This window comes from Watersipora subatra, chromosome 6 (genome assembly GCF_963576615.1).
Source record: "Watersipora subatra chromosome 6, tzWatSuba1.1, whole genome shotgun sequence".
In the NCBI taxonomy this organism is placed as follows: domain Eukaryota; kingdom Metazoa; phylum Bryozoa; class Gymnolaemata; order Cheilostomatida; family Watersiporidae; genus Watersipora; species Watersipora subatra.
This window is the reverse complement of record NC_088713.1, coordinates 53,497,095-53,510,821: the sequence shown is the minus strand read 5'-3', so window position 1 is coordinate 53,510,821 and position 13,727 is coordinate 53,497,095. Positions and strand designations below refer to the sequence as shown.

Sequence of the window (13,727 nt, the reverse complement as noted above, 5' to 3'; positions counted from 1 at the left end):
GTCTGTCCTTTAGTGAGGTTAAGTTAAGGTCAGCAGGCTCTGGTTTCATTCCTCAGTCATTTTTGTACTTGCAAACATGTCCTACTGTAAATATGTCATATTCCTCTTATGAATAGAATGAGGAGCTCTGAAACTCGAGTTTTTAGCTGCTTCTTTTGCCTTTGTTCTGATCAGAATCAGCTGCAGGTCACTGATTGTATTTAGTCACCAGTTTTATAGGAATTTAGTGTTTAAAGTAGGAGACTGTATGAATCTTTTTGCTGTCTCCTGATTTGTCATTGTTAAAATTTTACTGAGTTTATTCTCATTAGTTCAACACATGAGAGAGCAAATATCAGGAGTGTTGATGCTTGATTTCCCAGCTCTGAGTATCACATTCCTAGTTTCCTTTTTATACTCTGTGAATATCCAGGGTTCACTTGCAGCAACTCTGTTATGGTTGGCAGCTTTATAAGTCATCAGTTCACCCAGAGTCAGCAGTTGAGTCACATTTTGTCTTCATTTTTCTCTATCATATTTTACTGTGTGGAGTATTTTACAGGATACAATGGAGACATGGATTAGGAAATATATTACAGCTAGTGAAGCTCCTGATATTACCTCTCTTAGGGCTTCTCTAACAACCACCCTTCCTGATCAGCTACTTCAGCTTATAACAACTATCAGAGGCAGTAAGTCGTATACAGCTCTGCTGTTGGCTATCTCCCGAGACCACCCTGTAGTAACTCAACTGTTACTCACTCCATTGAGAGGAATAGCAGTTGAGTTGCTGTTTGAGAAGGTTGAGGTAGGACGTACAGCTCTGCACAGGGCTGTATTGAAGGGAGATAGAGAGTTAGTAGAGCTTATACTTCATACAGTGTCCTCTGGTAAGAAGTATGAGCTGATAGCTGTGAAGGATGGAGTGGGTTGGACAGCTCTAACATTGGCTGCATTGATTGGATATACAGAGATAGTAGAGACTCTACTCATTAGCCTGTCAGTAGAGCAACGAGTCTCCCTGCTCAACATACAGACTACCTACTACCGAGACACAGCACTGCACAAGGCAGCCTACATTGGACACACAGCAGCTCTACAGACTATGCTGACCTCCATCCCTCCTGATAAAGTCTCTGCACTCCTCAGTATGAAGAACAGAGACAGTAGAACTCTTCTGGAGTATGCAGAGTCTGAGGGAGAGAAAGAGTCAGTAGAGCTGCTTAAGAGCTGGCAGCAGCCATTATTAGCAGGTAGGATTATTATACAGTGTGATACCAGCTACTCACTTGTACTACCATATTGCATAACTCTCTGCTTGTCCCCAGGGTATCTTTATAAACATACCCTGGGGAATTCTATCTACATTTTCCTTGCATAGAGACTGCAGTGGGCTGTAGAAGCAGTTCAACTCTGTCTCTGTATTTAATGCTGTCAGTTCAGCCTCTTCTCTTCAGCCAACACTCAGACCTTGCTAATCACTCATCACCTCTGCTCTTTCTTGGATAATTATAGTCTGAGTATTTTAATTCCTTATTCAAAACTGATAGGATTAAAGTGATGTTAGCAGCTCAACACCTTGTGGCAGCTATTAGTCAGCACTTAGCTGAACTCTCCTGATTCATGAATATTCTTATTACTCACTACAGTTTTGAATAGAAACATGAGCTATTTACTAGAAGTATAGTAGTAGTAGTTCTGACAGACAGCTCTTATTGTTGTAAATATTTTTTCTATGGAGCAGCTCTTGCTAAAGATAGAATCACAATGTTTGAGGAAGCATAAAATATGGTATAGTTTTACTGAAATTTTTTAACAGTTTAAATGCAGTTTCTCAGTCTATTATTACTCACTGAGTCTGTACACTTGGTCGTAGCTTTAGAGCAGATAAGTACAACGTACAATAGGAATGTTTTGCGCATAAGGATTTAGGCAAGATTGCAGTAGGAACTTATATAATATTTGTTCCTATCAGCCATACTAGTTGATTCTCATTGCAATTTTAATAACTCCTAACATAAACTCTTAGCACTAGTTTCTCAGGCTATATTTTAACATTTGCTCAAATAGTTTTAACTAATAGCATTAACATAACACCCGCAGTACCAGTTGCCTCCTTCCACATATACCTGAGGCTATAATAAATAAGGGGAAGGGTTCCTATTCATAAGATGGTTTATCTGTTGATCCTTTTATGATAATGAAGTATTTATCTTCACTTTGTTGTAGCCCATTCAGCCACTTACCAAAAATTCGCTGCCTTGCACAAAGCTGACAATCAAAAATCAAAAGGTAGGATTTACAGTTCTTAAGCTGTTACTGGAACAACAGTACCTGAGCTCATGAAAATATTCTATCTACAAAACTTTATTTCTTTCTAGTTTTTAAAAATGTATTAATTCGTATATTTATACCAAAACTAATTTACTCCTCACTATAAACTCTTTGCAGTAGGGCCTAGTTCTGAGTCTATACTCTTGTGTCTCTCTATATCCCCTTCTCATGTAGTAACAGTACCTGAGTCATGATTCTATAGTTGTTAACAGAATATTGATGTTTCTACATATCCTCAATATATGAGCCATGATTGTTATATTATTATTATCATATGATTGTTTAAGCATTGACCAATCAGGTCAATTCTGGTCATAAAATATGGATGACATCTATACACCTCATTTGTATGTAGTACCTGATATGTATGCACTATCGCTAAAGTTCAGTTTAGTTCCTGCCCAGACATGTGCAGCTAGTGTTCTATAAATAGCTTAGGATGAGTCATCTCCCTATCTTTTGTCTTACTTACCAGCTGGTCAGCTGACCTTGTTCAGTGTTGAGTTGGCTAGTGTTAACTGTGGTTCAGTTGCTAATAAAGCTGTCTAATTGTAATGTTACATTTGCTTATTGCTTCTTATTGTAAGATGTAACAGTACCGGTACATGAGCCTTGATTGTATTGTTGTTCTAGAGTTGGTCAATCAGAGGGAGGAGTTGACCAAACTAAAAGAGGAGTTAGTGGAGTCTAAGCAGCAGATTTTAGATCTTCAGGAAGCAGATAATCGCAAGGCAGCAGGTAAAGTATATCTTTAGTCTGTTGCTGTAGAGAAATGATATTTGATACCCGAGGAACTTTGCTGTACAACCACAAGTATTAACTGTAAGTAACAGTTGTGTAACAGTAGAGTCTCATAGTAGTACATAAGCCATGATTCATGTGTACTTCGTCTTGCTAGTTATTAACTTATAAGGAATGGATATGATGAGTATTGTTTTATCACTGCTATTGGCTGGTCAGCAGTTAATTCTATTGGTTAATGCTCCAATTGAGCAAATCACTCAAAATTGGTAGCTATGAACAGGTGAATCACAGGCTAAATTGTATCGCTGTACAGTAACTGAGCAGATTAGACTAGAGTAGTTACAGCTCCAAACCATCTCCTGTAAACATTCCCTTAGTCTGAAGGTTGGTTTACACAAGGTGGTTGTGAGATGGTGCAATTCTCATAAAAAGAGAAACATTATATTATTGCTTATAATAAACACTGATAAATATATGTTTATTTAGATATGGCTGTCATGATGGAGAGAATTAACAGACTAGATATTTATCTGCGTACTCCTACTGATACAGATGAGACAGGAGACCAGCTTCATGATCTTCAGGGCTGATACCTTTCTCTTTGTTTAATTGAAATCACTTGCAGTTCTTGTTTAATATTTATAATTAAATACAATTTTATATTTGTACTTGATACATTTTCTCCTCTCTACTGATCTAGCAAAGATTTTTATGAACACACATGTCCATTTTTGAACCGGACTCATGCTATATAATGCCACCTGCATAGCTTGGCAAAACTCCAAATCTTGTAGACTGGATTAACATATGGTGTTCCCTACTCAATGTGGACCCTTCAATGCTTTAGAGCTAGTCTCACTGCTGCAGCTGGCCACATTTCTAATATTAAGCATGAACAGTTCCTTAGCATTGATAAGAAAGTGGCTAACAGGAACAGCAATGATTGTATAATGATAAGGTAGACCATCTAAATTGCAGTAAAATTCATCTCTAATACTCGAAGATAATGGGTATTATTGGAGAAACAAGTTACACCAAATGATCTCTTGCCAAGCTCTTGGCTCTTATGTAAACATGCGTTAAAAAACTGCCTCGTTAAAACAAAGAGAAAATGTCTAACACATACCAACAAATAGCATGCTTGTCTGCTGCTACCAGGAGATGTGATACTTTAGGGCCAGTGCAAAGGCTGATGACAGATAGCTTTAGCAAACATGACATATAGCCTTGGTATTCATGTCAAATCTATGACAAAAAACCTTTCTATTCCTGTCAGATCTATGACACAGCCTTAGTATTCATGTCTGGTATGAACATATAATTCTTCAACAATAGATCCAGTTGTTGTGAGGAGACAATTCTGATAATATACTTTCAAATGTAATATACATAATATATGGGTCATGACCACGGAAAGTGTTCTTAAATTTGAAACTATTATAATTTAAATAGTTGCTAAGCGGAAAAAAATTGACAAATTTTCTTGCAAATAGGTTTTTGAAGCTAATTCAAGATTTAGCTACATCACACATTAGAATATACGGGCAAACAGTCAAGTACTTACTGGTAGATAATGGTGTCATTCCGCTGACAAGTCCGGCGTAAATCTGGCATGGGTTTACAGCGGTGCACTCCACGAAACAGCAACTTTGACAGTCAATTAAAACTAGAGCTGCCGACATTCAAAGATTCAGCATTTAAACTTGTCTCACAGTATTGGCTGTACACGTATTTTAGTCATGTGTGAAGCCAACACCTCTGTAGCTTTTCTGGATATACCATTCAGTCTACCAGGTAGCACTAAACTGGGCTGCTGTAGCATATTTTTCATGCATGTTTGAGAGCATACGGACTGTACAAATGTGATATTAATTTTGCTTTTTTTCGATGATTCAGCTTCTTTGGAATGATTGACTGAACTGACTTGTAGGGGTTAACAACCTTGTTCAACACATTGACACATATAGCAAACACATATACAAACATAAGTCTATATACTGGCTTACCATGATGTTTGTACTGACTTTTAGCCTTTTGTCTAAGTAGATTACTAGTCCTTTTAGTAGAAACAGTGTGCCTATTAGCATGAACCCCACATTTCTTCTTGGCTAAGATGGCAATAGGCAACTCAGCGTTGGCTGTTTCAGAGCAAGAATATCTGCAGAGACTGATTTCATTGTTTTTGAGTCGAGTAATACACTTAGAGACTCCTGGACCATATTTACAACAAAGTATACCCAGCAGAGAGTGGTTTGGAAGGTCAACCTTTTTGTCATCAATGTGAAGTCCACTTTCATATTTGCAATTTAAACACTTTTGCAGTATAAAGCTGAACATGGGTGCCAACATTCCTAATTGTATTTATTTAGAATTGATCCATGAAACATATGTCAATATATGTTCATTCAAACTTCCTGCCTCACTGATAAAAAAAGTAACTAAATACTTGAACATAAACAAATAGTACCTTTCTGCCAAGTCCTCGTGGTGTCTTCGAATTCATAACTGGACATTTCAAAAACTAAAAAGATCTCCTTTTGATATTGCAACAAATATTAAATGGTAGTCAAGAAATTTTGTTTAAGAAGGTGATTTGTAACTGTAAAGTTGAAACATATATGTATGCCATAAAGATTAACTCTTTGACAATAGACGCTCTAAGTGGAAAGAGACAAATCCTAAGAAAGAGATTATATTACATCATATAAAAGCTATTGGTCATGGTACTATATGGTCTCAGAACCTTACTGGTAAATATTATTGTGTAAATCATCAGGATTTTTCATAAGTATTTGAAGTGTAAGTTAGTTAATATGATGACAACTCACCAGAACTCCTGACATTACTTCACTGTTTCAATAGTTCTCAAATAGTTGTATTATACTCATCATGATATGAACCATAAAATTGACTTCTTTGTTACACGGATTCGGAGTAGACCGTGCTACCACATGACAAAGAAGAGGTGTTAAAATAGGCTAAATACTTGAGATAAAATATATTCTTCCCATTGTTTCATGGCAGCAGTCATCATATAAGAAATATAGTAACAATGAATAGTAAATATGTACAAGAAAAATGTGGAATACCTTACAGTGTGGGCAAAGTAATGCACTTGTCACCATATAGTTGTATTTTCATAAGTGATAGAGATAAGAATATTTTTTTCCCATTGCCTCATGGTAACCACCGGCAGATCTCTGATAAGCTAATCATTGACATAAATTGTATACATTAGAGCTAAATGCCAAGAGGTGTGTTGTTTGAGTTGGTGACTAAATATCTGTCGCAATGCTTAGCATTAGTTTTATCAGGGAGATGCTGCCTACCAGACTCGCCCATGACTAGGCACATGTGTAGTTGCAAAGTTTACTATGTTAAATAAACATATTACTTTTAGAGATTTAGAAATATTTACAGAGATCTACAGAAACCTTTTGAGAATACTGAGCAGTTGACAAAAAGAAATCTAGACATGTAGAAAGATTTAGCTAAAGTCTGAAAAAAATATTATTTGATAGCGTCCTTGCGTTATTTAACTTGGCTTATCACAAATCAACGCTCACAACTTCTGCTGCACTTAATTTGCCAGTTCTGGCTGCAAACTGTGGCAAACATATCAATGAGTGTCAAATGCTTTCATTCAATCTTTTTAAATATAGTTATGAACTAAAAATATGTCTTCAACTTTAAAAATAAATGAAGAATTTTAAAGCTCCAATAAATTGCAAAGCAGGCTATAAGATCATTGTAGGTTAATTGCAAGCAATAGATATCAGCTGATAGACACATTTATCAACTTCCTTAATGCATATTTATTTAGATATCTACTACATGTTGGAGGCAAGTTAGAAAACTTATTGCATCCAAAAGGGTTAATGTTCTTCCACTGCCTGAAGAAAAGTGCGAAATATGGGCGACATTTGTTTCACCAGTAAAGGGATTAAACTTACCTTCTCAACATCTTGACAAGCTGTTTGAAAATACAGCACTACTCTTTATTTGAATGTCACCTCTAATAAAGGAACTACTCTAAGGTAAAGGTTTAAAAATAGAGCGTCATGGCGCTCAAACAAAGGTTTTACGGTATTTAGCTTGTATACGTAGGAGCTCAAATACCAGGTGAGTTGTTTCCAGAGTTTCGTGATAACAGACAGCATTTTGGGTGTTGTGGAACTCTGATAAGATAAACTTTTATATAAATTGTATACATAAGGAGCTTAAAGGTCAAATGGTAGTTGTTTACAATGTGATAAAATATTTGACAAGCTGAATGTTAATAGTAGTGTTATAACAAATGTGATGCCAGCCAGACTCTCACATGACTAAACACCTGCTTAGTTACAAAGTTTACCCTGTCAGCTAGAGAATTCAGTTTAATAGCTACACATGTATGGCTGACTTGTGATGCAGAGAATCAGTTGAGTCTGCTGGAGTTGTGATACCTTTGCAGTCTAAAATGCAAATATGGGTACCAACATTCTTTATTGTAGTGATTTAGAATTGATCAATGAAAGATATTTCAATCTATGTTTATTCTGAACGTCTTGCTTCACTGATTCAAACTCAACTTAATACTCTAATATGAACACATAGTTCACTTTTTGAAAAAACCTGCATGTGTCTCCACAGTTATTACAAAACATGTCGAAAGCTAAAGCTAAGATCCACTATTGATATCACAAAAATGTATTGGATGGTATATAACTATATGTAACTGTCAAATACAACTTTTATCGTAGTTACTAGGCAAATCAGACACGCTGATTCTGATTTTGTTCTCAAAATAAAGATCGGATTACTGACTTTCAGAGGAATGAAGGTTGTTTTTATAGCAGTTTAATAATAGAGATGGGTGTTTTAAAATCTATTGTTATTTAAATTCAGCCTTAAAAATATTTTCAGTCTTTTCTGAAAGGTAGATAAGCTATTAAACATTGCATATTTAAAAATGAGCTCAAAAAAGTGAAATAACAACGTTAGCTTGTGATAAAACCGTGCTTTTTGAGCTCCATGCTTAAAACCGATGCTATGATAAAACCGTGCTTTATTGGGACCATGAATATGAACTGTTTGAATATATGAACAATATGAACATAAAGATTAACTTTCTAACAATAGAAGTAATAAGTGCGAGGAGATAAATCTTAAAGAGAGGGAATGTATTGTTATAAAGCTAAGAGTCATGTTAATATCTGTTCTCTGAGCCTTACTGTTTAGTATTTTATGTAACTCATCAGCACTTTTGATAAGTATTTGAAGTGTAAGTTTGTTACTATGCTGCTAGCTTATCAGGACTCCTGACATTACTTCCCTGTTTCAATGGTTCTCAAACAGTTATAAGTAGTATAGTGAGAGCAGATCTACACACACTAGGCGGAGCTTAGGGAGCAGGAAGTGACATCACATCAGGATCTGTTTGATTGACAGTTGAGGGGGCGGAGCTAGGCGGTGTTGAGTCATGGTGTGAGTCATGGCGAGCTGTGTGATTCGTGGTGCAAGTAATGGTGTGAGTTGGTTCGTGACGTCGCGGTGGTGGTGTCGGTGGCCGAGTGGTGAGTCGGGCCGCGAGACGATTCGCGGTTGTATTTGGGATTATCGGATTTCGTTGGCGTCCGGTAGAGGTCGCTCTTCCGTGCCGTTTCGGGGATTGACGGAGAGCTAGGTGGCGACGGGTTGACGGACGGTGGCGGATGGATTTCGAGATCGTCGGAGCTTGTATGTATTTTCTTTTTTCCGATCCCGAATGAGAATGATGTGTCTGCGAACGAATATTCATTTTGATTGTAAACTTCATAAATTCTGAAATTATCCATCGCCTCTAAGTCTTCATCAGGATTAAAACTTTTCAGAATTGACGGAGCATGCAATCTGAAGGAATTCAGAGAGAAATTAAAACAAAGATTATAAACTCTGTATATCAAGACAGTAATGAGTTAAGGAAATGATATTATGATTAAATTTTATATAGTTTATTTGATGATATATCATAGGGATTTAAACTTACTATCAATGGATATGTTATTGAATAAAAGTTTTGTATATAAAAATGCTAAAACATAATATAAAAAAGACTATTGAATTTCATTCAATCCCAATTTTCTTCTTCTTCTTTCATTGTCGAATGAGAATGAACTGTCTACAATCAAAACATACATTATTTTTAGTGAGATATAGTAAAAGTAAGACATACAATCAGATTAGATCACTCATTCAAACTAAAAATCAAATATAATGTAATACTTACTGAAGAAGAAGAAGATCCATCCTTTTTCTGAATGGAATCTTCCTGTTGAGATACGGGAGCCTGCAATTGCAATGATTACAGTCAGGATGGTTTACTATAACCTTGCTGAGATAGTAGACTCTACATTCACAATGGACTCCAACTTAAATTGTAAATTTCAATTGCATTAGTCATCGAATCATAGAATGATATGCAAGATGTAATGCAGACAGATTAGGATATGCAATCAGCTAGAGTAGGACATACAGACACTAAGAAAAACAAATATGTTACATCACATAGTCAGACTAGGACACACAGACAGAGGAGGATATTCAGTTAAAATAATCTGTTTTAATCTGAGTAGGGATATAACATACACTTTGCTAAGATATTGGAGTTTGCAATTGCAATGAATACAATCAGCCTAGAACACATAGTTACTACTCAGAAGAGAAGATTCATTTTATCATTCCTACATAACATCTAGATTGAATTTGTAGTACTTACTGTAAACCGTAATCTTTCGTTGAGATCTTGATAGAACTTTTCACGTAAGAGAAATCGACAAGCTTTTCGCTTCCGATCGCTTATTTCCATTCCATGAGAGCAGTAACCCCATCGCTTCACACATTTATCTACACATTGTAATCGTTCTTCAAATTTCCTTTTTCTGTTGTCTCTGGTACTCATTGTGAAGTTATGAACTGAATTGAAAAGGCATATTCGCTCGAAGGTTTTATAACAAGTAGAAGTGTTGTCGCGGTTCAATAATTTTGTGATCTAATGATATATATAAACAGTTTTCGCGAAATTCAATTTCGCGAAATTCAATTTCGCGAAATTCAATTTCGCGAAAATTGACTATATAATATATATAATGTGTAATTTTGCGAAATTCACTTTCGCGAAATTCAATTTCGCGAAAGTTGACTATATAATATATAATGTGTAATTTCGCGAGATTCAATTTCGCGAAAGTAGACTATATAATATATATGTGTAATTTCGCGAAATTGAATTTCGCGAAATTCACTTTCGCGAAAGTTGACTATATAATATATATAATGTGTAATTTCGCGAAATTGAATTTCACGAAATTCACTTTCGCGAAAGTTGACTATATAATATATATAATGTGTAATTTCGCGAAATTCAATTTCGCGAAAATCTGTTTTCTATTTTCGCTTCATTAATTCCTTTGGACACACCCATCATTCTTCAATTCACTATATAAGGGTTGCATAATCTGATGGAATATTCTGCCTCATTAACCATCTCTTGATGCCTACTTATATTTGAGAATTTGGGTCGATCGAGGGTTGATACCATAAGGCTTGTATGCTTCAGCTAGAATTCTGTTAGCCGGCTACTCGCGATTAAGTTCGTTGAGTGTCGCTGTTTTCAGGGGCTGTTGTGTGGACAAGCGCCTTGGCATTCGACCTGATTGTTTTCCTAGGTTTACCTATAGAATTCTCCTGTTTGGTTTGGCTTAACCATTCCATAACAGTCTCTCGACCAGTAAATAGATGAAGATGATGAACTAGTAAAGGGGCATACATGGATTAATATGTGGATTATTTTGAGGATAGCTCCAACTCAGTGTGAGTATATCAATATATAAAACTTATATCAAAAAGTAAATAATATTCGGTTGTATTTGTTACCAACTTTATTTCGATATAAAGTATATATGTATATTCAATTGTAAAATATAGAAGAAAAAAAAATTTATGTCAGATCTTCTAGTAATTTAACAATTTGGGAAGTTCCTTGAATATGTACATTGTCAACACCTTCATTTTCTTCGTTATTAAGACTTTTACTAATTTCTTTTTTCATTCCAATCGTATCTATCTAGTATAGTTTTTCGAACTACATGATCTCGCGTATCTGTTTCAGAAATTTTTAGCATAACTGTTAGAAAATCTTCTATTGAACATCCTCTGCTCCAAAATATTGCAAAGAGAAGACAGTAATCTCCACATGTTGTTGAAAGAATTGTTTCCAATAAAACAACCTTTTTGCCAATCAGGTGTAACCAATAAAAATTAAAAAAAAATAAAAAATTTTTTGTTTTTTTTGTTGAACATTTCCATCAATTCGCGGTAATATAAATACAGACAATCAGACGGTGTATCGACTCATCAATAGGGTTTCACTTTTTCTTTTAATTACAAATCCCACACATCAGCTAGGCCAATCAAATTTTGTTTCCAATGAAACAACCTTGTTGCCAATGACGTGCAACTAAATTTTTGGTTCAACAATTCCATTTCTAATTATTTTTTCAAAAAACGGTAAAACCAGACCGTTATCGTCATGACAATAAGAAACACACCGAGTTTGTTCAACGCAAAGAAAAGCGTCAGGAATTTTGTGAGAGTAAGAGTTGCTAAACAATTTTACACCTATCTTGTGGAGAATTTTGTTCTGAATAAGATACATTTAAAAGTAAAATGATATATGTTTTCATTTTTTGAGATATTGCGTAAATACTAACGGTATATCGGATTTCTTTAGAAAATCCGTTTGAATTAACTTGGGCAGAATAATCGTTTGGTCAACAATTAACGTGGTAGCAAAAGAGTTAATATACAAGTGAGCAGTGATTATAAATGTATATATAATAATAAAATGTGAGTAAGATAAAAGCTACTGGTGATACAATAAACAAAGCTAGGATTGTGCTAGTCCATGTTGATATACAAGGGAGCAGTGATTATAAATATATATATATATATATATAATAAATCGTGAGTAAGATAAAAGCTACTGAAGATACAATAATCAAAGCAGGATTGTACTAGTCTATGTTGATGTACAAGTAGGCAATGATTATAAATGTATATATAATAATAAAATGTGAGTAAGATAAAAGCTACTGAAGATACAATAAACAAAGCTAGGACTGTGCTAGTCCATGTTAATATACAAGTGAGCAGTGATTATAAATATATATATAATAATCAAATGAGAGTAAGTATTGTGAGTATATATAATAATACATTTTATTATTATATATATTTATAATCACTGCTCACTTGTATATTAACATGGACTAGCACAGTCCTAGCTTTGTCTATTGTATCTTCAGTAGCTTTTATCTTACTCACATTTTATTATTATATATACATTTACAATCATTGCTCACTTGTACACCAACATTGACTAGTACAATCCTAGTTTTTTGTTTATTGTATCTTCAGTAGCTTTTATCTTACTCACATTTTATTATTATATATATTTATAATCACTGCTCCCTTGTATATCATCATGGACTAGTACAATCCTAGCTTTGTTTGTATCTTCAGTAGCTTTTATCTTACTCACATTTTATTATTATATATACATTTATAATCATTGCTCACTTGTATATCAGCATGGCCTAGCACAATCCTAACTTTGCTTATTGTATCTTCAGTAGCTTTTATCTTACTCACATTTTATTATATATACATTTATAATCATTGCTCACTTGTACATCAACAGGGTCTAGCACAATCCTAGCTTTGTTTATTGTATCTTCAGTATCTTTTATCTTACTCACGTTTTATTATTATATATTCATTTACATTCGCTGCTCACTTGTATATTAACATAGACTAGCACAATCCTAGCTCTGTTTATTGTATCTTCAGTAACTTTTATCTTACTCACATTTTATTATTATATATACATTTATAATCACTGCTCACTTGTATATTAACATGGACTAGCACAACCCTAGCTTTTATCTTACTCACATTTTATTATTATATATACATTTATAATCATTGCTCACTTGTATATCAACATGGCCTAGCACAATCCTAGTTTTGCTTATTGTATCTTTAGTAGTTTTTATCTTACTCACGTTTTATTATTATATATTCATTTAAATTTTCTGCTCACTTGTATATTAACATAGACTAGCTCAATCCTAGCTTTGTTTATTGTATCTTCAGTAACTTTTATCTTACTCACATTTTAATATTATATATACATTTATAATCACTGCTCACTTGTATATTAACACGACCTAGCACAATCCTAGCTTTTATCTTACTCACATTTTATTATTATATATACATTTATAATCATTGCTCACTTGTATATCAACATGGTCTAGCACAATCCTAGTTTTGCTTATTGTATCTTTAGTAGTTTTTATCTTACTCACATTTTAATATTATATATACATTTATAATCACTGCTCACTTGTATATTAACACGGCCTAGCACAATCCTAGCTTTGTTTATTGTATCTTCAGTAGCTTTTTATCTTACTCACGTTTTATTATTATATATTCATTTAAATTCGCTGCTCACTTGTATATTAACATAGACTAGCTCAATCCTAGCTTTGTTTATTGTATCTTCAGTAACTTTTATCTTACTCACATTTTAATATTATATATATATTTATAATCACTGCTCACTTGTATATTAACATGGACTAGCA

The 13,727-nt window shown here is 34.3% G+C and overlaps 1 protein-coding gene across 1 annotated transcript in view; it reads left to right on the top strand.

Annotated features, from left to right (window-relative positions):
* Window positions 1-547: 547 nt before the first annotated feature.
* LOC137398359 (uncharacterized) overlaps window positions 548-13,727 on the top strand; it is a 143,961-nt gene continuing 130,781 nt past the window's right edge. Inside the window, exon 1 of the mRNA XM_068084467.1 lies at window positions 548-1,232. Within this exon, the coding sequence (XP_067940568.1) occupies window positions 548-1,232 (685 nt within the window). The remainder of the gene's footprint in view (window positions 1,233-13,727) is intronic.